Here is a 24,642-nt window from a genome sequence, read left to right on the forward strand (position 1 = left end):
GGCGCTCCAAAACACATGACGTCATACTTTGCACAAACAACTCCAGCAGGACTGGCGTGCCTGTGGTGTTTGGGTGTGTGTGGGGGAGTATAGAGATTGTCAGGACATTAATAAACGTTACTTTGGTTTTTCATACTAGTAAGTAAAATGAACGGTAATTGGTTGTCCAGTTCCTTTCTTCCTTTTCGTGTATTGCCTCCGCCGACGTGCAATAAGTCATCACAATAAGTCGTCAACAGAATGGGATTTCAAAGTTCGGCCTAAACACACGTTTTGACACCGTTTTGCCCCCTTATTCCAGCTCTTTTTGATAACGTTGGTCTTGCTGGGAAGAAATATCTAGATTTTGTTGTGACGTGCCAACAAAACGGACCTGAAGCGGAAGGAACGTCGACGTGGAGTTTATCTCGTTTAAAGTGAAAGTGATCTTCGGACTGAAACTTAAAATAAGAAAGCGAGTGTGTTGTTGTTGTGGTCAGATGGAGGAGGAGTTGCTGTCGGTGCAGAAGGATCGCACGGAGCGCATCAAGCATCTGCTGGAGCGCGAGGAGCGCGAGCTGGACGCCTTTGACGCGGAGAGCGCGCGGCTGGGCTTCGCCAACTTGGCCGCGGCGCTCGACTGGGCCAAGGACGACTACAGATGAGGGGCGGGCGCACGCCCCTCCCCACCCCCACCCCCCCCCCCTTCCCCTTCCCCTTCCTCATCTTCTTCAGACAGCCAATCCGCGGGAGGACCATTCGGAGCCTTTGCCTCCGCACTGGCAGCCGCTGTGAAGAACAAGAAGAAGAAGACGACGATGAAAAAGTGGATTCCAGCACAAAAGGGCTCGCTAGCACGCGCCGACTTTGCACCCAAGGATTTGACGGGGAGCTTTTACTTATTTTCATATATTGTATTTTAACAGATTTCACTGGGAACCCCCCCCCCCCACACACACACACACACACACATTTTCCCTTCTCCGATTCAAGTGTTCCGATTTTCTTCTTCCGACGATGATGAGGATGATTGCATGCACTTTAATCACGGCCAGCAACCGACCGCGCTCGGCCCAACGGGAAGCGCGGAGGTGTTGACACGCTTTCAATTATATTTGTAAATAAAGTGCTCATGACACAACACCCACGTCGCCACCCTCTTCTTCATCGAGTACACCGCTGCGTTTGGGGCTTATAAAAAGTTGGAATTTCATGATTTATTTTTTTATGATTTATTTTTCAAATTTGCCAAATTATATGATTAACAAAAAAATCAATACCAACTTGCCACCATGTTTTTGATGCTGTTTTGTATTCTCGTCACCAAGTTTTCACACTGAATTAATTTGGGAAAAGATTTTTGTGACAACTTTGACTTAAATAATGCTGGTTAAATGAAAATATTTGCTTCTAATTTGACCTTTTATGTGATTGTAGGACTGCCTATATTAAAATACCATTTTTTTTCCAGACCGATAGCAGTCCTTGAAATCACTCTGCGTACTTACGATACTTCAAGCACCTTTGCTGCATAAAATTTCATTTAACACAATGGCAAAACATTTGATAATGACCTTCTCAAACTGCTGCAGTATAGCGCCAACTACTGCAGAGGACTTACTGTCGGCTTATTCTTTTTTTTTTTTGCCTCGTGTTGGCAGCCTCCACAAACACCTGATACCTTAAAATAGTGGCCTGAAAATTGTACTCGCCCATCGCTGCTTAAAATATAAATGACAATTTTAATGCATTTTAGTTATTTGTCAAAAACTTTTTTGAGGGCTGTGAAAATGTGGAGGGGAGTAACCAGAGAGAGGCAGTCAAGCCAGTCAGTGATCTGAAGCAGACAAGTTGATTGTGAAGCAGCTTTATTGATTCAACCCATTGATGTGCGCCAGGTGAAACAGCGGCCCCCGATTCCTCATTGTTGGTTGTTTCGTGCAAAGGAGGAGGAGTCCTACTTTCCCGCCAGCTGCTTGTAGAGTTTGGGCACATAGTCGTCCCATTGGGCCTGGTAGCAGGTGGCAGCGACGGGTGCGGCCAGCCCGTACTTGCGGCGGAAAGCGCCAACGCTGAACTTGCCGCGGCCGTTGCCCGAGCGGTTGGTAAGGACGGGCTCGGTGCACGACAGCCCTCCCGTCTGGCTGTACACCAGCCAAACGTAGCGGTGGAGACCTGCACACAGGAAATGCCATCGCTCGCTTCCCATTTTCCAGAACTTGGATTCCATTTTCTTCCAACTTTTACATTCTAATTGTGTCACCTGTTCCCTCAGGAGGACCGGAACCGACATAGTCGGACAAGACGACACCAGAAGACACGTCGTTTCCTTTCATGTTGACCACTAGGAAGTGATGCCACTCTCTGATAAACACAAGTCCACATTCGCTTGTTTCGACAAGGTTTGCGTGAACACATTCCAATACCTGTACTTTTTAGGCTTAGTTAAAGATTTTTTTAAAATTCTTTATGAAAATTTGACGTAAAATAATCACGTAGAAAATCAATGACCCATTTATGAAAAGGAATTTATTTCTCAAGATGTGTTCATGGTGTAACCTGAATTTGGGCTGTTCCCTGCTGGGGGCGTCCGGGTCAGTCAGGACTAAAGTGTAAAGTTTGCTGGGGTCACATCCCTCCCACTCGATGCATGTGGGCCGGTTCTGAACCTGGGGGGAGTGAAAGGTCAGCATATTCCAAACGAAAAAGTGAACCTAAAAAATAGCAGACATTTTTTAAACAAGTTTGAGACACGTTTGTCTTTTGTTTTTTCCGTATTATCTTCAATTTACTCGAAAATGTAAACATACGGCATTTAAAACGACACATGTTGTGACAAAATGGACTTGAAAAGGAAACCATGAATTTGGTGAGAAATTAGAATTTTCAAAGACACCAACTGGGCCACCACAGGATCTAAGTACTTGTGTGGCAGAAATATAAACGGATGGAGCTTTGAAACATGTTCTCGTCTTTCCCCCCAAAAAAAACTTTGATCGCGCATTACCTGCCACAACTAGCAACTCGGCTAGGCTAGACCGAGCTAAGCTAATGTAGCAAACCTGCGTGGGCGTGAGCACTTTGCCCAGCTCATCGATCTCCACGGAGCCATATTTGACGGTCAGAGGCTGGCCGGGCTTCTCCTCCACCTCTTGGAGTTGCAGCGGGCCACTCCACTGGTTCACATCCACGGGCATGTCTAGAAGGAGCCGCTAACCGCGAATTTAGACGCAAACGACCGTTGCCTCTGTTTGAATTCGACAAGGCAATGAGACGTTCAGGGACCAGCACTCAAAGTGGAAAGCCTCCGGAACACTCTCCAACATCTTTTCCTCATTTTGAATAAGATTGTATACATAACGACCTAGTCTCTCATTAATCCATATTTATGATCAGGGAATTTTCTTTTAAAAACTAATATTACTCAGGACTCGCACGACATTTAATCACCAAACACGAGCAGTGGCACATAGTGGCCACTGGAGGACACTAAAACTGGAATCGTGGTTTTGGGATCCGTGACATAAATTGTACATTGCATGCAGATGCGTCAGGTAGCACAGATGGAAGCATTTCAAACACGAGCCACTGATTGGTTAACATAATCTGCGTTAGTGTTCGGAAATGTATTGATGCGCAGAGCACTCTGTCTCTCCGAACCCACACACTGTCTGTCAGATTAGTGCACGGGCGTCGGAGTGAAAAAACGCGCCCGAGGTCAGTCGACATCTCTGGTAGTTAACGTTCACAAAACAGCTCATCTTTTGTGTCAATATTTTTTGTATTCATGTCGGTTTTGTAAATGGATTTTTTGGCAACAAAGCTTGTTACGTAAAAACACACGGACACAAAACAGTGAAGAGCGACGAAGATTGTTTTGTTTTGAACAGAGGACCGAGGAGTTTACTTTTTTGTATCCATGGCAGTTTGTTTTGTTAACTGAGTTTTTGCAATAAAGATTGTTAAAATAGTTTACAAAAGAATAAACAGGAGCGAGAAGTGTTTTGTTGTTGATGTTGTTGTTTTAACAGTGGAGCGAGGAGTTGACTAATACAAATGAGTGTTCAGATTCAGATTCAGAAAACTTGATGCCATCAAGAGATTTCCAGCCAATGAAAATAGGCGCTGAGCAGCATCAGCAACTAATTTTATTGGGTAAGCCCGGCCCCATGTCCCGCCTATACGAACTTCTAGTTGCCAATTATTGGACAACGTCCGTCGACGTCACCACGTCGCCTGCCTGTGCGATTTTGAGGAAATTGGCGGGGCAAACAGCCTGCTTCGAAAACATTAACCCAGCCTCTTTTTTCCTTCTTGAGTTTGATATCGCCAACTAACTTGTTCCAAGTGTTCCTTTTACAAAAAGAATCTCCAGACATGAATGGAAACGGTGACGTGGAGGAGCTTGGTGACAAGCTAGACAAGTAAGTTAACGTTAGTTCGCCCGGTGAAAACCGTGTCCAACAACGGGAAATGTTCAGCTAGTGAGGGAAGGCAGTCGGCGTGAGATGAGGATGCACAAAAACGTTCGCACGACTGAATTATTTCACTTGAGCAAGTCCGTGACGTGCTGCGTTTGTAGGCTAATTTGGAAATTCGTTGGCAGTAGCCATGCCGACAAAAATTAACAATTCCGAGCCGAGAATGAACAAATGCTCCTGAAATTGTTCATGTACATTGACAGTCACCGATGTATGTACGGCACAGGTAGGAGGGAAAATGATATCATTGTCAGAAGCGATGGGAAAATGTAGGCCAGCATGGCAGCTCACAGTAAGTTCACAAACCCAAAGCCCCCCAAAAAGGGCTCTAGAAGTCAACCAATTTACGTCAAAATTGCCAGAAAAATGTAAAACAGCAGTCCCAATGTCACTCAAAATGCAGGAACTTGTGGGGGTGGCTCGTTGAGAGGCCTTTTTTTAGAGCCATTCAGGAGCAGGAAAATGCATGCAGTACCAACTGGATAGGACGAATTTGTTTGTCCTATACATACATATATAAAATACATTATAAGTGACAGGGGTCTTTGTTCAATGTCTGACTTTGTTGGCTTCCTCTCAGGTTTTTGTCCATGGAGGAGGAGGACAACATGGAACTCTACAATAGGTAACAAAGCACCATATTTTCTAAAGCAGTGCTACCCTCACTTGCTCATCATTTTATTTTTTGAGATACAAGCTGTCGCCTGGTCATTTTTTGGGTGGCAGGGGGATGGGGGGGGGGGGGTCTGTGTTGCGAGCCAGAATTTGATTACACATGAATACTCGTCCAGCCAAGTTTGCCTAAGTCGCGACCCACATTTGTGTAAGTCGAGAAAACAGGTGTCAAACTCAAGGCCTGGGGGCCAGATGTGGTCTGCCACATCATTTTAAGTGACCCGCAAAAGCAAATCAAAGATGACAACTTCCATGATGCTTGCTATAAAAAATAAATCTGATTTTCATATGTAATAAATCAGTGACATAATGTAAGCATTTTCTTGTTACCAATCCCCTCATTACAGTTACTTAAACAATAAAACACTCTTCTTGACTTACAGTTTCAGTCCTCACGGCCCTCCAAGGGATTTATAGTGTGGCTCGCGACAAAAATTAGTTTGACACCCCTGGTCTAGAAAATGTTCTGTTAAAAAATAGCCCTTGAAAATATGCATACCATATCTTAAGCTTACACACTAATAGAGACGGCAGTAAAGTCATAATTACAGTAAATACAGTACTTGCGTTAAAAAAAAGGGGGGGCAGGAATATAACACCAATAAATGAGAAGCAGTGAGTCGCTTTTTGAGGGGTCAGATTCGGGTTGAATGAATGAATGAATATTTTATTTGCAACTCTTTTGCTTATGCCGCGGACATCCACTGTACGTACCCCCTGCCTGTCCTATTGCTGTCCACCAGAGCTCGCCAAATCTACATTGTGCGAATGGTTCTATATGAGAGTGCAGCATGAGTCTTTATGACAACATGCGTGGCTGAGGGTGCTAATCCAGGTCAGTGCTGCTGGGCCTGTCAGTGTTTGAGTAGCAGCTGAGCTGAAGCTTTGGTGTGGTTGAGTCTCCTGTTCTTTGATGGGATGATGTCACATGTTAGTGATGTCACAAGTTAATGATGTCACGTGCGGGTGGGCGCTTCAGAGTGGCTGTGCTGACTTTTCTTTGCTTGCAGACACATCCAAGACGGAAAAGATGCGGCCCGACAGGGAGAGATGAACAAAGCTTTGGAGCACTTCAAGATGGCCTGCAACATTCACCGCAGTGACAAGCTGCAGAAGCGAATTGGGAAAATTGAGGAGTTTCTGGCACAGAACCTGGAGGATGAGAACGACGACGAGTATGTGGACGTCAACAAGAGCGGTCTAAAGCTGTACAAGGAGCTTTACGACAAACTGTACAACTACCAAAGGAACGGCGTCGCCTTTTTGTACAGCCTCTACAGGGACGGGCGCAAAGGTGGGATTTTGGCAGATGACATGGGCCTGGGCAAAACCATCCAGGTCATTTCCTTCCTGTCGGCAATGTATGACAACGAGTTGATCAAGCACACCTTGCTGGTCATGCCCACCTCGCTCATCACCAATTGGATCAAGGAGTTTAACAAATGGACTCCTGGAATGCGGGTCAAAGAGTTTCACGGCGCCAGCAAGGCCGAGCGGACCAAGAACTTGGAGAAGGTCCAAAGGAGGAGTGGCGTGATCATCACCACGTACACCATGCTAATGAACAACTGGCAGCAGCTGTCGTCCTACCAGGGCCGCGAGTTCAAATGGGACTACATGATCTTGGACGAGGCCCACAAGATCAAGACCAGCACCACCAAAACCGCCAAGAGCGCCTCCGCCATCCCGTCCAAAAACCGAGTGCTGCTCACCGGCACCCCTGTCCAAAACAATCTCCGTGAGATGTGGGCTCTCTTCGACTTTGCCTGTCAAGGAACTCTGCTGGGCACGGCCAAAACCTTCAAGATGGAGTATGAAAATCCCATCACCCGTGCCCGGGAGAAGGACGCCACTCCGGGGGAGAAGGCCCTCGGGTCCAGGATGTCGGAGAACCTCATGGCCATCATCCAACCGTACTTCCTGCGCAGGACAAAGGCTGAAGTGCAGAAGAACAAAGACAACGCGCGAGCCGCCGGACAGTCTCAGAGTGCAGAGGAGAAGAAGGATAAGGAGTCTGAGGATCAGAAGGACTGTGGGGTCAGCATGCCCACACTGACCAGGAAAAACGACCTAATTGTGTGGACGTACCTCAGTGGCATCCAGGAGGAGATCTACTGGAAGTTCATTTCTCTGGAACACATCAAGGAGCTGCTCATGACATCCAGGTCGCCTCTTGCCGAGCTGACCATTCTGAAGAAGCTCTGCGACCACCCGAGGCTTCTCTCTGCCAGAGCCACCTCCACCTTGGGTCTCAGGGAGGCTCGGCAGAGCATCGACGACGATGAGATGGGCAGTCAGAGTATCGCCCACGTTCCCGATGACACTCTGATAGCCGAGTCCGGTAAACTGGCTTTCCTGATTGCTCTCCTCAAGCGTCTGCGGCATGAAGGCCACCGCACGCTGGTCTTCGCCCACTACAGGATGGTGCTGGACATCCTCCAGCGTATCCTGAAGAACCAAGGGTTCAAAGTCCTGCGGCTGGATGGGACCATCACGCAGGTGGCGGAGCGAGACAGACTCATTACCCTGTTCCAGACGGACAACAACTACTCCGTCTTCCTCCTCACCACCCAGGTGGGTGGTGTCGGCATCACCCTGACGGCGGCTGACAGGGTGGTCATCTATGATCCCAGCTGGAACCCAGCGACCGACGCCCAGGCGGTGGACAGGGTGTACCGCATCGGCCAGACCAAGAACGTGGTCATCTACCGACTTATCACGTGCGGCACGGTGGAGGAGAAGATCTACAGACGGCAGGTCTTCAAGGACTCGCTGATCCGGCAGACCACTGGCGACAAGAAGAACCCTTTCCGCTACTTCAGCCAGCAGGAGCTGCGGGAGCTCTTCAGCCTGGAGGACACCAGGTCCTCCTCCACGCAGCTGCTGCTGCAGTCCCTGCACGCCAAACACCGAAGCACTGACCCTGACCTGGAAATTCACCTTGTCCACCTCCACGCCATGGACATGTTTGGAATCTCCGATCACGACCTCATGTTTTCCCTCAACGTGGACCTTGACGAGGACCTGCAGGACCAAGAAGAGCAACAGTACATTGAAGGGCGGGTCCAGAAGGCCCAGGAGCTTGTGAAGGCTGAGTCGCATTTGCATATGCAGTTTGCAAACATCTTGGAGTCCACTACCGAGCCAGCACGGAGGCGAAAGTCGGCAAGTGAGCGTGAAGAACCCCTCAAGGAGAAGAAATCTGGCAAGCGCAGATCCAGTCTCACATGTTCGCCACGCCACGGCAGTTCGTCACCGGCCCGGGTGGACCCAGAACGAGCGAGTGACCGCAAGGAGGGTCCAATCGATCTCACTCAGGATGAAAGCTGGTCTGCGGGGAATCAAGAAAAGCTCATAAAGGAGAAGAGTCAGGAAGGAGGAGGTAAGCGGAGTACGACTGATGATGGAGAAGTCGCAGCCTTTTCCAAGGGAGTAAGGAGAGTTCCTCCGGATGCTTCGATCCACATCAGCGACAACGAAGACCTGAACAACTCAAATTTGGACGGCAGTCCGATGAAACCCCTCCAGAGCAAAAGACTTTCCGCCCTGCAGTCATCCTCGTCCAGTTTAAGAAACGACTCCTGGTCGCGAGTTAGCGCCAGCGGCTCAGAGCTGATAGAAGGGAACTTCAACCTACAGTTGGAGGAGAGCGAGCTCTCCTACCAGGATGAAGAGAAGAAGCTTCAGTCCCAACTGCGGCTGGAGGAGAAAGACATCCTGTACCAGGATAAGGAAACGAAGCTCCTGTCCCCAATTCAGCTGGACAAGGAGAGCGACATCCTGTACCAGGATAATGATGAGGAGGAGGAGAAGCTGCTGTCACAGCTTCAGATGTCAGGAACCTTTGATGTGGGCAAATCCCTGACGGAGAGGCAGCTCGGACTCGGCACCAAGTCCAACGTCTCCGATATGGACGGGTCTCTTATCGCCACTACCAAGAGGAAGAAGATAGTGCCCATCATTTATGACAGTGAAGAAGAAGTCGAGGTGGTGGTGGGCGAGGAGGTCATACCGCAGTCGTCGAAGGCTGCGTTCAAAAACCTCCCGCTGCATGGATCGTCCACGCCCAAATCCTCATCGCTCATCGGCTCTCGAAAGAGCGTCCGGGGAAACGTGTCGGTGGCCTCACGCCGCTCCTTCGTGCGCTCCATCCTCCAAGACCGCAAGAGCGGGGAGGACGATGCGAGCGCTCGGACGGAGGACACCACCGGAGAGCCCCTAAATTCAGATGAAGAAGTCGTCGAAGAGGAAGAAGTGGAAGAAGTGGAGGAGGAGGAGGAAGAGGAGGAGTTGGATCCCCGGAGCAGTCACCTGGAAGAGTCAACCAGTGAGCCCGAGCTGACGTCCTCCGAGAGGCTCGAGCAATGTGCCGCCAAGGCCGGGGTGGAGTGCGTCGACGGCTATGAGTCGCTGGTGACGCGAGGCCGCGAGTCGTTCAACCGAGGGCAACTCAGCGAGGCTCTGGATTTGTTCCTCAAGGCTCTCGACATCAGGCCCGGAGATCCTGAAATCCAGTTCTTGACCATCCAGCTGTACAGACAGCTCAGTCGTTCGGAATAGGAACTCTCCTCAGAACTCTGATGCGTTCAAATGTTCAGTACGTACATGTTTGCTGTTTTAGTTGGTTTCAAACCACAGACCGCTCGTCTTCTACAAAATGAGCGGATAAGATTTGTCATCTGACAGAAAAGAGCTCATGACAAAAAAAAATAAAAGCATTTTGTATGGTTCCAACTGAAGCCTTGTTCTTGAAAATCGATTCCTAATATCGTGGATATGCTTGCTGTTTGGTGCCCGCAAAGCCTCCTATTTGTGAATTTTGCTTTCGGTTTCTTAAAAATGTTTAATATTTTTTCACCAATACAACAAAATTTATCTCATGGAACATTTTCTATGCATTTATAATGGCTGTCAATTATATGCAAATTTTCACTATTCACAGGGCAGCTTGCTCCCTATACCCCATGTAAGCGAGTAGCCACTGTTTACCCACTTTTTTGGTACTTGTTTTCAGTTCATGATGCAAAACACTTTTCAAATAACTTCTACGCTTTCTGTGCAGACCTAGGAGGTCGGCGCATTGGTTTGTTCCGGGGCTCATTAAATGTTCGAATTGGTGATCCATCCTTATGACCTCAACCACCAGCTGGGTGGACAAACTACTTCTGATCATGTGAATGAAAACTATCTAAATGTACCGGGGGTCACCAACATGGTGCGCCCAGTGGTCGGACATGATGACTTTACAGGAATGTTGCATAAGTATTGTGTGAACCTGTAACCACTGACAGGAATTAATATAAATTAAATGTTGCATGCTGCTGTTTATTAATTAGCATGACATCATTAATATGTGAGCAAATGTGTAATTTCAGAGATGTGTATCAAATTGGGGCCCCACTGAACTAATCAGGAGCCAAGAAGGAGCTCTTACTTTCAAAAAGGTTCTATGTACCAACTGCTAATATTGTTCTCCATTTTATATAAGAAATTACTGTGTTGGTGCTTCATACATGGATTTAGTAAAGTACTTTAAATGAAAATGTAAACACATCTGTTCCAAAAGAGGACGAGCCATCTTATTTTGAAGGCCCGTTGGGGGGGCCGTGCTCGACGCTTTCCGGAGAAGATGAAAGTGACGTCACGTCAGGACCGGTTGTGGTGTGTTGGGGTCGCAGGGCGACGGTTGCCCTCGGGGACGTATGTTTTTGGCTGCAGACACACGCCAAGAACCACCAGCACGGGACGGAAAGGACAAAAGAAACCACAAGAAACACCACGGGGAATTCCTATGCAAGACAAAATCGCGCGTTCGGGATTGTTCGGGGGTCTTCGCTCGGACACAAACTTCGGCTCTTTCCGGATAAGTCGAAAGTGACATCACCTCGGTGGAACGTTGTAGAAGTGTGTTCGTAGGTCGAACGGTCGGTTTGGTTCGGGTTCGAATCGACGCCCATAGACCAACGAGACGGAACCGCCTCGCTTGGAGTTTAATGGACACGCGGAGGGAGAACACGGCTGGAGGCGGCTGAGGAGTAGAAGGCGACACGAGGGCTCCCAGCGGCCGTCGGCATTTCACGAAGGAGGAAGAGGTCGAGTCCGAAAGACGAAGATGATGGTGATGGCTTTAAGTGGACGAAGAGAAACGCTGCTGGAAATCTGCTGTTTTCTGCTTCTGATGACCGGAAGTGGACAAACTGGAGGTGAGGACGAGGAAGTCGACTGCTCACTCTCATGGGCGCTTTACACACCCAGGGGGTCAAACTAATTTGTTTTTGTCGTGGGCCATATTTTAGTTACCGTTTCCCTTGAGGCACATTTGACAATAAAGTCGACTTGAAAATTGAAACTTGAAACTTATGACTGAAACCATATGAAGAAGTCAAGAATAACGGTTTACTCCACTTTTGTTTCGGTTCCTGTCATGACGGGTTTGGTTACAAGAAAATGCTTACAATATCCTTCTTATTATTGCAGATTAGAATTTTAAATGTTGGTACAGATTTTACCCAGCATCATGGAAGTTGACATGTTTGATTTGCTTTTGCGGGCCACATAAGATGCAGTGGTGGGCCGGATCTAGCCCCCGGGCCTTGAGTTTGATAGCTGTGTTCTAGAAGCTTCTTGGATGCTTAACTTCACGTTAATTTGGGATGTTTTTGATCTACCATGAACTGCCTTGCAGACAACTTTATGTTAACACTCTGCCCCATCTTGGTTTGGGGTGTATGTGACATGCGGTACCATCGTGCTAGACACTTCTCTGGGACTCAAACAGCAATCCAAGACTCTCCCACCCCGATAGGTGCTGAGTGGGCTGCCCCCCTATATGTCTGCAACTCGGTTTTAATCCCCCGAAAAAATCCCTTTTCTCTCTGTATTGCTGCACTTCGCCTCCAAATGACAACATTTGGCGTTAGCCCACTGTAGGTCTCAGAGAAGGTGCGTGCTGTTTTGCTGTCACCTGACGGCTTAAGCGGCTTGGCTTAACTTAGCTTAACTTAGCATGGCCTCGCTGCCGGCAGGAGGTCAATCGTCTGTCTGTGTGTGTTGTCTAACCATGCATGCAGTTTGTGTGTGTACTGGCTGAGCAAAGATGCTAAGTGTGTTTTTGTTCGTGTCATCCAGACTCTCAGCAGACGCAGCATCTGTCCTCATATCAACTGACGTTGCCTCGCCCAATAGGAGGCCGGTGGAGGCGGAACGCCGACGGCTCGCCGCCCAATCAGGTGCAGAGATTTCACTCGTTTTTTTGACTTGTCTTTGTGTGTGTGTGAGTGTGAGTGAGACTGTGTGACCTCTGAACTCTGGAGTACATGCTAAGCATTTGATCAACTGATGCACCCACATCCTGCCACCTCTCCCGCTTCCTGTCATTACAACGATGACTTCCTGTCGGCAAGTTGTTGATGACAATGAATCTTTGACAGCACGATGTCATTGGCAGTTCTTTGACTTTCCATTGAGGGAGGAGGAGTCGGCGTCTTTCCTGACACACTCATTCACACAACAAAGATCCACGCGCATAACACACACACACACATACGCATTTAATAACACCCACCTGCAAACCTACGCACAAACCACAGACACACGTGTAACACACATATGCCAGACATACACTCACACACCTCAGAGACTCGTACACACACGCACACAAAATGCTGCTGCGTCGGCGTTTCCGCACTTAGTGATGTAGCATGAAGGAATGTTTGATTCTTGTTCCGGGACACGTTCATGCACACAGGAAGTTGTAATGATGCCGTCATGACTGAGACAGCAAGTGAGAGCATACCTGTCAACTCATACGGTTTAGCCATAGTTCATACGGATTTTGTGGTGAATCTTACGTATATGGCCGTATCGCACAAATCATACGGATTCTGAAAATTTCAGTTTTTTGTCCCCCCCCCCCCACCCCCCCTCCCTGACAGGTAGTTCCGTTTGCTTTTGCCCAGAATGGTGCTAGTCTACTCGAATGCTTTCATTTCCGGTAACTTTCCAGTAAATCACGTGGTTCCTAGTTGAAAACAGCAGAGTATTCATTGCATTACATTAACCAGACATTGTATTATGGAGATCTACAATAAATATCATTGAACATTTCGTGGGTTTTTTCCTGCCGTTATTTTGACATATAAAATGCTTTGGTATGTTATAAGGATTTTTTGCTCTTTATAAGGATTTTTTGGGTAGTTTATACAGGTTGGCGCTCCAAAAAGTTGACAGGTATGTGAGAGTGAAAGTGCACATGGGGGTGAGGCCATGTGATCTGGTGGTCATGTGATCAGGTTTTTCTGGCGAATAATCAGGTGTGTGTGTGTGTGTGTGTGTGTGTGTCACTTCCCGTTGTAGGTGTCGTACGCCATCGACGTGTCGGGACGCCGCCACGTAGTTCATCTGGAGCGGAACCAGTGAGTTGGCATGAAAGTTTTCGATAGCATCCAAAGCATTTGGGGTTTGTGTCAGGATGTTTTCAAATGTAATTCTTCTTTTTTTCTTTTCTTTTTTTTTGAGAAATTTTTTATATATATTTTTTAATTGTTTTCCACAAAAACATGTCATTTCTTGAACAAAAATGTCACAAAATGCTAAAAATAATGTCAAGTTTTAAAGAGAAGGTAAAATGTTTTTCGTCCAGGTGAAAAGGCACATTTTTGGCAAGAAAGTTTCAGAAACAGATTTTTTTTTATGGCAAAATCTCACAATCGTTGAAGGGGAATTTAAGTCGAAAATTACCTTTCCAATATGTTGCATGCGCCCCCACTAGTCTTAACATTCGGAAACATTCTGGAGAATATTGCAGAAAAATCGACGCACTTTGATCCAACTCAGAGGGCGGCCATTTTGCCGCTTGCTGTCCACTGAAAATGCCATCAAATGCTGTGTTGAGACAAGTAGGGCCACACAAAAAAAAATATTGTCAAGAAAAATATTGTGCCTTGACGTAACCTTTAAGAATCATTTTACAATCACTTTCATTTTATAACAAATGAATATTGTATGCTATCTCGACATTAAACTGGCTTTGTAAGTTTCCCGTTTTCTGTTGCCATCTTGTCTGAGACGCGTTCGCACAGTGCACCGACACGAGCAGACGGCGTGTTGCCGCCACGCGCTTTTTATCAGTGTGTTCTCACTACGCGCTGATAAAAAGCGTCAAACGAGATTGTTAGCTCTGTCTCGCTAACCTCCAACTTGTGTTTTTTATCTTCTTGATTGAAGCAAGCGAACTGTTTTCTTCCTTCGCTGTCAACTATGTCCCTCGGATGGCGGCGCGTGTCGTGCGTGACCTCGCTAAATTACAAAACAAATTGACGTTCTTGTTTTCAGGATGCTGCTGCCTGCCAACTTCAAAGTGTTTACATACGCGCACGACGGACAAATCGTCACGACGGCGCCGGACGTCCAGGTACGACACACAATCTCACTCCCAGGCGCACACACACATATACACACGTTAAACCAACTTTGGACGCTTAATTCTGTGTGTGTGTGTGTGTGTGTGTGTGTGTGTGTGTGTGTGTGTGTGTGTTAGAATCATTGTCATTTTCAGGGTTCTGTTGAAGGCATGGAGGGATCGTCTGTCGCCATGAGTATTTGTAACGGCCTCAGGTAGCACACACGCATTGATGTCATTGAGGCAGATGTAACACACATGCCTGCCGATCACTTTTCGTGTCTGTTTTGCATATTTCTGCTGACTTGGGTTTTCAGTTTGCAATAATTGTTGTTGTATTGTATCGTGTGCGGGTGCGTCATGCGGCAGGGGCGTGCTGCATCTCGACGACGACAGCTACGCCATTGAGCCTCTCGACTCCGCCCCCGAGCAGCACCTGCTGTATCGCCTACAGGATGTGACATCGCAGCCCCGTGGATGCGGGACCCCACATCGCCACCGCGCTCACAACCGCACGGAATATACGCACTTAGGAGAGCGACAGGAGATCCGCCAGCATGGCAGGGTGACCGCACGCATTGATCAGTTTGATTCATTGAGCAGTTTGAACAACTGCAATATCAGTGCTAGTTTTATTAGCCCGTCTTGGGAGTTTCCTATTATGTGTTAGCATGAAGCTCGCGGACATTCCTAACATATGTGTTGATAACTCATGGTTCGCTCTCCAGATGAAGCGAGATATTCTCCATCGCACACACTATGTGGAACTCCTGCTGGTGGTGGACAATGACAGGGTGACACACATGCACGCGCGTAACCATACATCGATTCAGTTTAATAAAACCGGTAATGATGATATAACGTGCAATTATTCCTTCTGCCAGTACAACACCATGAACAGGAACGAGAGCGCGGTGCGCGAGGAGATGGTTCATTTGGCGAACATCATCGATGGCGTGAGTAGACGCGAGCGCGCACACACACGCGCATACCCGCACTGAATTGTTGTGGTGTGCATGTGCAGATCTACATGCAGATTAACGTGCGGGTGGTCCTGGTGGGCCTCGAGATCTGGACCAGGCAGAACATGATCAGCACGGACGGGGGCGCCGGTGAGGTGCTCAGTCGCTTCACCCAGTGGAGAGAGAAGGAACTGCTGCCCCGTCGACGACACGACTCGGCGCAGCTCATCTTGTGAGTGTGAACGCGCGCGCGCGCACACACACTCGTTCATACTGACGATGACGATTGTCATGATGCAGGATGAAGAGTTTTGGGGACACGGCGGGGATGGCGTTTGTCGCCACCGTGTGTTCGAGAAGTCATGGTGGTGGAATTAACGCGGTACGTTTGTGAAAATACATTTAGATTTTTATTTTTTTTAACACACAGACACACTTGTAGTAGCAACACACATATGTAGGTAACTAGCACGTGTACTTGTAACGCACATTCAGGTAACATGCAAGTAACACACATGCAGTATGTTATAGTAACACCTATATTCAGGTCAATAACACACACATATTGATAACACATACAGGTGATGACACACATACATATGTACAGGTAACCGATGCACAGGTTAAAAAATAAAAAAATCACACATGCAGTCGATACAAATCACATGCAAACACACATACAGGTAACACGTACGCATTTGTAGGTAACATGCTCACTTCCCGTACGACTCTTTGTAGTTCACGAACAACAACGTGTTCGTCTTCGCCTCCATCGTGGCCCACGAGCTCGGTCACAACCTCGGCATGAACCACGACGACAGCCGGGCCTGCACGTGCCCCACGCAAGCGTGTATCATGAACTCTGGCGCCACGTAAGGCACGCACCACGCGCATACAAAACGGACACGCACACAGCTGCACCCCTAGTGACAGATGGTGCTGCGTTGTGTTGTGGCGTCAGAGGTTCCCGAAACTTCAGTAGCTGCAGCGCCGACGACTTTGAGAAGATGCTGCTGCACACGGGCGGCTCGTGTCTCCTCAACGTGCCGCGGCCCGACGAGGCCTACAGCGCCCCCTACTGTGGAAATGGCTTGCTCGACTTCGGGGAGGACTGCGACTGCGGATCGCAACAGGTGGTACTCGTGGCACAAGCGTTATATCTTGCGTGCATGTCGTGCGTGTGTGGAACTGGGTGTGAGTGTGTCCCCATGAGCGAGAGAGAGAGAGAATTTGTGTGTGTGTGTGTCTGTGAGCGTGTGTGTGTGTGGGGGGGGTCAGTCACACAATTGCGTGTGTATTTGTTGCGTGCTGATGTACTTGCACTTGCGACAGGAGTGCGAGAGCGACCCCTGCTGTGAGTTTAAGACGTGCAGACTGAAGCCAGGAGCTGAATGCGCTACTGGCGAGTGTTGCTACAACTGTCGGGTACTCTCATCACAGGAAGTCATCGCCGCAATGGTGACATGGCGGCCATCTGAAAACGTGTGTGTGCTCGTGTGTAGTTCCAGCCCGGCGGCACGGTTTGTCGCGCCAGCACAAATGAGTGCGACCTGCCAGAGTTCTGCAACGGCTCCTCGTCTCTCTGTCAGAGCGACGTCTTTGTGCAGGTCGGTGCATGCGTGTGTGTGTGTCACAACAATCACACATGTGACACACTCAAGATCGATATGTACACTCACACACATGCTCATAACAAACACACTGCGGACACACATTTGTGTGCGCCTGTTGCTAACTGTCACGCTCTTATGTCGCTAGTTCCGATGACGTTAGTGGTTGTTTGTTTCAGAACGGTCATCTGTGTCGGAATCAGGAGGCGTACTGTTACAACGGCCGCTGTCAGCATGCCGAAGACCAATGCAGGAGCATCTTCGGAGCCAGTGAGTCGCCTTGAAAAAGCCACGCGCACACACACACAACAAAGAGCGACAAAGAGACAAGATGTGACCGCATGTGTGTGTGCGCGTGTGTGTGTGTGTGTCTGTGTGGCCGCTCCTCAGAGGCCAAGATGGCACCAGAGATCTGCTTCAAAGAGGTAAACAGCAAAGGCGATCGCTTTGGGAACTGTGGATACCAAAACTACGGGTTCAAAAAGTGTGAGAGCAGGTAAAAGTGACAATCACACACACACACACAGAAGAGAGAGCATCATCTGTTTTGCCCCACAGAAACGCTTTGTGCGGGAAGCTTCAGTGCGCCAACGTCCAGGGCGTCAAAGCCTTTGGCATGGAGCCGTCCATCATCAGCACGCCCATAAGGGGCGGCGTCTGCTCCGGGGTGGACTTCATGCTGGGCTCGGACGTGCCCGACCCCGGTATGGTCAACCAGGGCACCAAGTGCGGCCGGGACAAGGTAAACTCCCGCGCCATCCGGAAGCGGCCGATGACGCCACGCTGACTTTGCTGCTTTCTGCCACCACGGCGTTCAGGTTTGCCTCAACTTTGAGTGTCGTAGCGCGGACGTCCTCAACTTTGACTGCGATGCTGACAACAAATGTCACGGGCACGGGGTGAGAAACTGGACACGCTGGCACCTTGACATACAAGCCACCTTACCTACAAGTACAGCAGCTACCTAGCTTCATGCTAACGCATAATAGACGGTGAATGAATAGCATCCATCCGGTAGCGCCACAAGCAATATTTGAACACGGAATGATTCATCAACCATTCCATATAAATGTACCCACAAGCACATATTGTTAAGATTAGTGCAGCTGACCATGTCACTGACAGTAGTTATGAAACTCTTCTTGCTATACCGCCCTTCAGTGGCGGGAAGGAGCCCAATTGAATTTATCGTAGTGCACAAACGGTGTAATGGATTAAAATCATTTCTAAATTGTTTTTAGAAAACATAGTCTTTCAAGTACTCTTTCCGTTATTAAGAAACATTTTTATCAGTTTTGTTGAGGAGGGCCTGCTGGCTGGAAAGAATTAAGGGCATTTCCATAACTTTATTTATAGAACACTTTTAAGGTGTAGAATATAGTGCCACCTAGTGGTAGATAACAAAGATAAAAATAACCTAAGCTCAAAGCGCCTGCATTTCGAAGCACACTACTACTGAAGCTCACTCACACACACACACACACACATAACCCTGATTTCTTTCTTTGTCTCCTCCTGTGGGTTAGGTATGCAACAACAATCGGAACTGTCATTGTGAAGACGGCTGGGCTCCGCCCTTCTGTGAGTTGCCAGGTTATGGGGGGAGCGTGGACAGCGGGCCCACCTGGAATGGTATGTACCCCCGGCCGCTACCTTTGCACCCTCCTAATGTTTGCTAATTAAAACTCCTGGGACCATCAGAGCTTCCGTTGCCGGTTGAAGAGAGGTTGTTTAGTTGTACCGTACCTAATATTAGGGGCTGTAGGAGAAGAAGAGAGCTTTTATGTCGAGAGACAGAGAGGAGCTGAAGGCCGTGCAGATTCGGCTGAGAAGAAAGATCAGGGAGGGGAAGAAGATATACAGGATGAAATTGGAGGACCAGTTACAGGCCAGCAATGTCACTGGTGTCTGGAGGGGCCTGAAAACCATCTCAGGCCATGACAGCCCAAAGACATTGACTGAGAAGGACAAGGACTGGGCAGATGGACTGAACCGTTTTTTCAACCGTTTCGACCAGTCGTCTGTCCCTTCCCCCAACCACCAACTGCAACCACTCTCACTGAGGACTTCTTCTCCTCCCCCTCCTCTTTCGACCAGCTCTCATCTACCCAGTCTGTCACCTGGTTCCTGCCTGTCCATCACAACAGAGCAGGTGAGGAACCAACTGAGGAAGATGAATGTGAGGAAGGCAGCAGGTCCAGACAATATCAGTTCCCGGCTCCTCAGGACCTGCTCTGACCAGCTGTGTGACATTGTCCAGCACATGTTCAACCTGAGCCTGAAGCTGGGCAGAGCTCCACAGCTGTGGAAAACTTCGTGCCTGGTCCCAGTGCCCAAGACCCCCCACCCTAAGGAGCTGAACAGCTACAGACCAGTGGCGCTGACGTCTCATCTGATGAAGACGGTGGAGAGACTCGTCCTCGCCCACCTTCGACCGCTCACTGGACCCGCTGCAGTTTGCCTATCAGCCTGGCATCGGCGTGGAAGACGCCATTATCTACCTTCTCCACTCAGTGCTGTCACACTTGGAGAAGGCTGGGAGCACTGTGAGAATCATGTTCTTTGATTTCTCCAGTGCCTTCAACACCATCCAGCCCAACTTGCTGGGAGGCAAACTGCAGAACGCCGGAGTGAACCACCATCTCACAGCATGGATCACAGACTACCTCACAAATCGGCCGCAGTACGTGAGGTTGCAGAGCTGTGAGTCGGACAGGCTTCTCTGCAGCACTGGAGCGCCGCAGGGGACTGTTCTGGCTCCATTCCTGTTCATCCTCTACACCTCGGACTTCAGACACGCCACTCCAAACTGTCACCTTCAGAGGTTCTCTGATGACTCTGCGATTGTTGGCCTCATTACAGAGGGGGACGATCGGGAGTACAGGGGAATGACGAAGGACTTTGTGGACTGGTGCCAGCAGAATCTCCTCCAGATCAACCCTAGGAAAACTAAGGAGTCGGTTGTGGATTTCTGCAGGAAACGGTCCTCACCAGCACCGATGAACATCCAGGGTATGGACATAGAGAGGGTGACCTCCTACAAGTACCTAGGTGTTCTTCTGAACAACAAACTGGACTGGTCTACAAACACGGACACCCTGATTAGGAAAGGACAGAGCCGACTCTTCCTACTCAGGAAACTGAGGTCTTTTGGGGTTCAGGGGTCGCTCCTTAAGACTTTCTATAACTCGGTGGTGGCCTCGGCCATCCATTATGGCATTGTCTGCTGGTCAGGCAGCATCTCAGCCCGGGACAGAAAGAGACTGGAGCGACTGGTCAGGAAGGCCAGTTCTGTCCTGGGCTGCTCCCTTGACACTCTGGAGGAGGTGGGCAACAGGAGGATGCTAGCTAAGCTAAAAGCTATGATGGACAGTCCCTCCCACCCTCTCCAGCCCGCCCTGACAGCATTAGGTAGCTCCTTCAGCCAGAGACTGTTACACCCGCGCTGCAAGAAGGAGAGATACCGACGCTCGTTCCTACCAACTGCTGTCAGGCTGCTGAATAAAAAATAGCAACAATAATATTAATAATAATTAATGATGTGGAAAACAACTGTAAATAGCACTGCGATTTATCCATTTTGTATTTATATTGCACTTAATTGAACGGTGTTTGTTTGTTTTTTTCTTCTTCTTTCTGCCTACATTCTTGCTGCTGGAGGCTGTAAATTTCCCCAGTGTGGGACAAATAAAGGATATCTTATCTTATAATAGCACCAACAATCCCCCACCCAGCCAGAAGGGGTCGCTAAGTACAGTTTTGCTGTCGTTTTTTTCGGTTACGGACGAGTGACATACTTGTGCTTGTTGTCATCTGTGTGTGTGTGTCTGTGTGTGCGTGTGTGTGTGCGTGTGTGTGTGCGCGTGTGTGTGTGTGTGTGTGTGTGTGTGTGTGTCCTCCACAGACAAAGACCAGTCACTGAGGGACGGTCTTCTCGTGTTCTTCTTCTTGGTACTTCCTCTGACCGCGCTGGCTGCCTTCGCCTTTCTGCGCAGGAAGCAGCTGCTACAGTACTTCGGCCTTACACGCAGGGGGCGCTCTCAGAGTTACCGGTGAGTCAGTCTACTCGTCTTCATTTCTCGACAAAAACACTGCCGCTGAAAAGTTACAGCCGTCAGCGCTTGTGATAACACGGTTGAGAGACGGCGAAAGCGTTTGAGTCTGTCTGCTCTCCCTTCGAGTTGGCTCGGACGTGTTGACTTGGGCGCTAACGTGCCAACCCACCAATGCCCCAACCTCCACCCTTGTCGCCAGGCCGGACGGAGCACCGTTGGGCAATCCCAGCAGAGGACCGCCTCCCAGGACTGAGCCGCCTCCTGTTGCCCGTGGCAACGCCAACAACATCCTCAGAAACGCGGTATGTACACACAGAGGTGTCTACCTGTGTGCATGCGTGCCTCATTATGTGTCATGACAAAGTTGCTTGGCTGTGTTGCTTGTGCTCTTACAAAGGTGTGGATGTGTCGTATTTCAAAGATCTGTCGGTGTATGTGTTACTAGTAGTGTTGCTACAACAGCATGTTACTAGTTGTGTTCTAACACATAGTTGTGTATACATTACAAGTCATGAGGTCACCAAAAATGTCTTCCTACTTGTGTTAATTTCTTCCTTTTTTTTTGTCATCCAGCATAACAGTCAGCTTCTGCTGCCACACGAGGTAAAACGAAAGCCTGTCAACACTGCCCCCGCTCTCATCATGACATTATGTACATGGGTGTGTAACTGTGTGTTCAGGTGGTGCAGACAAGCAGGAGCGCTACCTCGTACGCTGTGAGGCCACCGCCGCCACCTTTGTAAGCAACAAAACAAATATGTGACATAGCATGTGTGCATTAAGCACTTGGCATCGCAGCCTAGTTTTTTTTTTTGGATTTAGCATCGCAGATAGCCTTTTGGAATTATTTTTTGTGTCAGAAAACAAACCTGTAGCATATGTGAATTTACCAGCTGTCGTTGTAGGTGTTAGCATAGCCGCTAGCCTGGCTGTGGAGTGTTTTGTGTCAGATCCTAAATCTTAGCTTAGCATTTAACGTAGTGGTTAGTATCTCAGCTACCCTCTCTGCTTTGTTTTTTTGTGTTAGAAAGACACAATTGTGGAACTTGTGCGTTTTGCAGTGGTTAGCTTAGCATTAAGCATAGCAGCTAGTCTCTGTGCTTTTTTTTTTATGTCAGCAAGCCCACACTGTAGCATGTGTGTGTTTAGCAGCAGTTACAATGTCAGCCATTTGCTTTTTGGGTCAGAAAGCCATAACTGTGGTATGTCGTTGTTTAATATCATAGCAGCTAGCCTCTATGTATTGGTTTTTTTTTTTGGAGTGTCAGAATGCCGACATCTTAGCATCGCACTTGGCATTACATTTGGCCTCTGCTTTCTTTTTGTGTGTCAGAAAGCCCAAACCCTCTAGTGCAGCTCAACCTCTGATGCCTCAAAGATCTGCCCCTGCGCCACCCATATAAGCACTTTCTGTATCAGGATTCCACACTGCCTCCTCCAGGCTTAGCCCCGCTGAATGACGGCCAGGAAGCAAGAAACCGGGTCTTAGGCGGATCTGGACCAAAAAAGAACTTGTCAGAAACCATCCAATCAGATGTGATGAATATTAAGTGGCGGCATCACTCATATGCTGCCGGTGCTGTTTATGCTGGCTAATTAACACTTGCTGGCTCATGGCTAATAGCAACCAGGCCTGAGAGCAGCTTCTCTCTGATTGGCTGCTTTGATAACATCAAAATCAAAACCACTATGGCAGGAGTGCGAGGTCTGCCTGTTTTTTGCTTGTTTTTAATTGTTTATGCGGCGATGCCCTACGTGGAACGAGACCACTGGTACAGAGACTGAACAAAAAAATAATTTCTTGATCATCACTCGCAAAGAAGTTTGATTTTGAAAAACACCACTGTCGGGGCCGGCATAGCTCAATGGTAGAGTGGTTGTCTCCCAACCCATTGCGACCTTGTTGAAGTGTTCTTGAGCAAAATGCTGAACCCTCAGTTGCTCCTGATGCTGCGTCATCAATAGGTGAATGTGGTAACAGTGTACGGCGCTTTGATTACCCGAGGTAGAAATGCGCTAAGTTAAGTGACAGTCCAGCCCATTCACTGTTAACTTGTGGAAGCGCTTGTCTTGTCATAATGCAATGGTTAAAAAAACCTCACACACACTAGCAAAAAATGTTGATAAACTGAAGACTGCAACTACCGATTACTTCAATAATTGATGAATTTGTTGATTGTATTTTAAATGAATCCGATTTTTTTTTAAATCCCTCCCTTAATACACCAAAATCTGAATAGTTTGTTCAAGAGATGTGTACAAGACGAGCGCTCAAGCAAACAGCGACTTGCAGAGTGTGCGGTGTGGACTGTTTGGACTTTTCCTTTCCTGCCAGCGCACCCTGTGCCGGAACAACTGGTGTGTTTGACCGTGCCAGCAACCAACCGGAACTAACAGGAAGCACCGGTGTCCTCTGGTGGCACTCGTCTGCACGGTCATTGGAATGTCAAAAAGTGCTCTCTGGTTTGGTGTGGTTGGTTCAATGACGTTGCTCTGAATCAACTCTGCAAAACACACAGAGGACAACAACTTCCTGTCCACACCGATGACATCACACCGCCAAACTGTCCTGCCCCTCAAATAGGACAAAAAAGAGCATAGAGGTGTTCTATGGATGTCAACATCATTAGCATCGTCGTCAACTGTCCACTGCGGGGTGTTCGGATTGTTCGCCACTTACAGGAGATGCCATTTAATCATTATGTTCTTTTATTCAAGGGATTCAGAATGAATCCGATATTTGTGTGTGTGTGAGAGACAGATGGAGAGAAAGCATGGTTGTCTTTTTTTTCACCCTCAGCAGATTTTAAATTTGACATTGTGTGTTCAAGCCATTAAAATATGTTCTCTGCTTCCTGAGCATGTAAGATGAAAATGACTTGATTGTGTTGAAATTGATAACTCCCATCAGTAGTCTTTCCTGCTTGGTACACTGTTATCTCAAATATTGCCCCGAACCACAAAAATGTCATGGGAAATAATACTTTTATTTCTCATTTGTCAATGGAATCACAGGTGCTACAATATTAGAAATGACATCCAATGATCATATGATTTTGACTTTGTTTCCGTAACTGTCGCGGCCGACATTTTTTTTATGATTAAATCAAAAGGCTTAAAAAATTATCTACCTCAATCAAAAATAATTTCAATAACGGGGTTCAATTTAGAAATGTACATATATGATGTGAAAGTTCGCTTCTGACGCCTTGGTCAGACATTATGTTGTGACGTCACGCCATACGTCAAATGATGAGACTCCAATGATGTCCATTAATTTGATGAAAATCACTTCATCATTCTAGAATTGTACTTTTGTATTGTATATTGTTTAGTTCAGAGTTGTAACCTTTTATAAAACATTAAAACGCGAGTACCCAATGCCGTGAAATGCGTCGTCAGCACTGTACGTCGTGACTTCAGCACCGTAAACTACAAATTATTTTTTAAATTTATATTATGTGTACTATGATCTAGTGT

The 24,642-nt window shown here is 47.9% G+C and overlaps 4 protein-coding genes across 10 annotated transcripts in view; 3 read left to right on the top strand and 1 right to left on the bottom strand.

Moving 5' to 3' along the window:
• The window catches only part of taok3a (TAO kinase 3a), a 36,949-nt gene extending 35,827 nt beyond the window's left edge, over positions 1 to 1,122 (top strand). For all 5 annotated transcript variants that reach the window (XM_086110381.1, XM_086110383.1, XM_086110382.1 and 2 more), the window contains one exon: positions 480 to 1,122. In XM_086110381.1, coding sequence (XP_085966507.1) covers positions 480 to 644 — 165 coding nt within the window. In that variant the 3' untranslated portion in view covers positions 645 to 1,122. The remainder of the gene's footprint in view (positions 1 to 479) is intronic.
• Positions 1,123 to 1,830: 708 nt separating this feature from the next.
• Positions 1,831 to 3,412, bottom strand: pebp1 (phosphatidylethanolamine binding protein 1). Its single transcript, XM_086112501.1, has 4 exons — positions 3,042 to 3,412; positions 2,539 to 2,648; positions 2,243 to 2,343; positions 1,831 to 2,154 (listed from the first exon to the last, which is right to left on the bottom strand). The coding sequence occupies exons 1-4, from the start codon at positions 3,174 to 3,176 to the stop codon at positions 1,937 to 1,939; spliced, it is 564 nt and encodes a 187-aa protein (XP_085968627.1). The 5' UTR covers positions 3,177 to 3,412; the 3' UTR covers positions 1,831 to 1,936.
• An 861-nt stretch (positions 3,413 to 4,273) lies between these two features.
• On the top strand, positions 4,274 to 9,840 carry ercc6l (excision repair cross-complementation group 6-like). Its single transcript, XM_086112536.1, has 3 exons — positions 4,274 to 4,403; positions 5,041 to 5,085; positions 6,146 to 9,840. The coding sequence occupies exons 1-3, from the start codon at positions 4,357 to 4,359 to the stop codon at positions 9,693 to 9,695; spliced, it is 3,642 nt and encodes a 1,213-aa protein (XP_085968662.1). The 5' UTR covers positions 4,274 to 4,356; the 3' UTR covers positions 9,696 to 9,840.
• Positions 9,841 to 10,780: 940 nt separating this feature from the next.
• LOC147205479 (disintegrin and metalloproteinase domain-containing protein 9-like) lies at positions 10,781 to 24,021 on the top strand. Of its 3 annotated transcripts, XM_086111446.1 has the most exons (24): positions 10,781 to 11,338; positions 12,264 to 12,364; positions 13,491 to 13,549; positions 14,469 to 14,547; positions 14,674 to 14,750; positions 14,905 to 15,100; positions 15,264 to 15,329; positions 15,420 to 15,491; positions 15,560 to 15,729; positions 15,798 to 15,879; positions 16,236 to 16,369; positions 16,459 to 16,630; positions 16,830 to 16,922; positions 17,000 to 17,104; positions 17,287 to 17,377; positions 17,498 to 17,603; positions 17,666 to 17,849; positions 17,926 to 18,006; positions 18,634 to 18,739; positions 21,012 to 21,159; positions 21,362 to 21,464; positions 21,736 to 21,765; positions 21,843 to 21,901; positions 22,496 to 24,021. In XM_086111446.1, the coding sequence occupies exons 1-24, from the start codon at positions 11,248 to 11,250 to the stop codon at positions 22,563 to 22,565; spliced, it is 2,475 nt and encodes an 824-aa protein (XP_085967572.1). In that variant the 5' UTR covers positions 10,781 to 11,247; the 3' UTR covers positions 22,566 to 24,021. The 3 variants fall into 3 exon arrangements, with proteins under 3 accessions (XP_085967572.1, XP_085967571.1, XP_085967573.1); XM_086111445.1 differs by having other exon boundaries at positions 15,264 to 15,491; XM_086111447.1 differs by lacking the exons at positions 21,012 to 21,159; positions 21,362 to 21,464; positions 21,736 to 21,765; positions 21,843 to 21,901; positions 22,496 to 24,021 and adding exons at positions 19,205 to 19,259; positions 19,368 to 19,448 and having other exon boundaries at positions 15,264 to 15,491.
• The last annotated feature ends 621 nt before the right edge of the window (positions 24,022 to 24,642 follow it).

The sequence above is a fragment of the Hippocampus guttulatus genome, chromosome 5 (assembly GCF_054856545.1).
Source record: "Hippocampus guttulatus isolate MCC_2025c chromosome 5, RoL_Hgut_1.0, whole genome shotgun sequence".
Classification (NCBI taxonomy): Eukaryota; Metazoa; Chordata; class Actinopteri; order Syngnathiformes; family Syngnathidae; genus Hippocampus; species Hippocampus guttulatus.

Bases quoted from the DNA above. Each gene is read 5' to 3' on its own strand.
- pebp1 (XM_086112501.1), bottom strand. From the start codon at position 3,176: ATGCCCGTGGATGTGAACCAGTGGAGTGGCCCGCTGCAACTCCAAGAG. The intron at 2,649-3,041 runs GTTTGCTACATT...CACTCCCCCCAG, and splicing joins AAGTGCTCACGCCCACGCAG to GTTCAGAACCGGCCCACATG. The intron at 2,344-2,538 runs GTTACACCATGA...TGTGTTTATCAG, and splicing joins AGGGAACAGCCCAAATTCAG to AGAGTGGCATCACTTCCTAG.
- ercc6l (XM_086112536.1), top strand. From the start codon at position 4,357: ATGAATGGAAACGGTGACGTGGAGGAGCTTGGTGACAAGCTAGACAA. The intron at 4,404-5,040 runs GTAAGTTAACGT...GCTTCCTCTCAG, and splicing joins CTTGGTGACAAGCTAGACAA to GTTTTTGTCCATGGAGGAGG. The intron at 5,086-6,145 runs GTAACAAAGCAC...CTTTGCTTGCAG, and splicing joins AACATGGAACTCTACAATAG to ACACATCCAAGACGGAAAAG.
- LOC147205479 (XM_086111445.1), top strand. From the start codon at position 11,248: ATGATGGTGATGGCTTTAAGTGGACGAAGAGAAACGCTGCTGGAAATC. The intron at 17,850-17,925 runs GTAAACTCCCGC...CACGGCGTTCAG, and splicing joins CCAAGTGCGGCCGGGACAAG to GTTTGCCTCAACTTTGAGTG. The intron at 18,740-21,011 runs GTATGTACCCCC...TGTCCTCCACAG, and splicing joins CAGCGGGCCCACCTGGAATG to ACAAAGACCAGTCACTGAGG.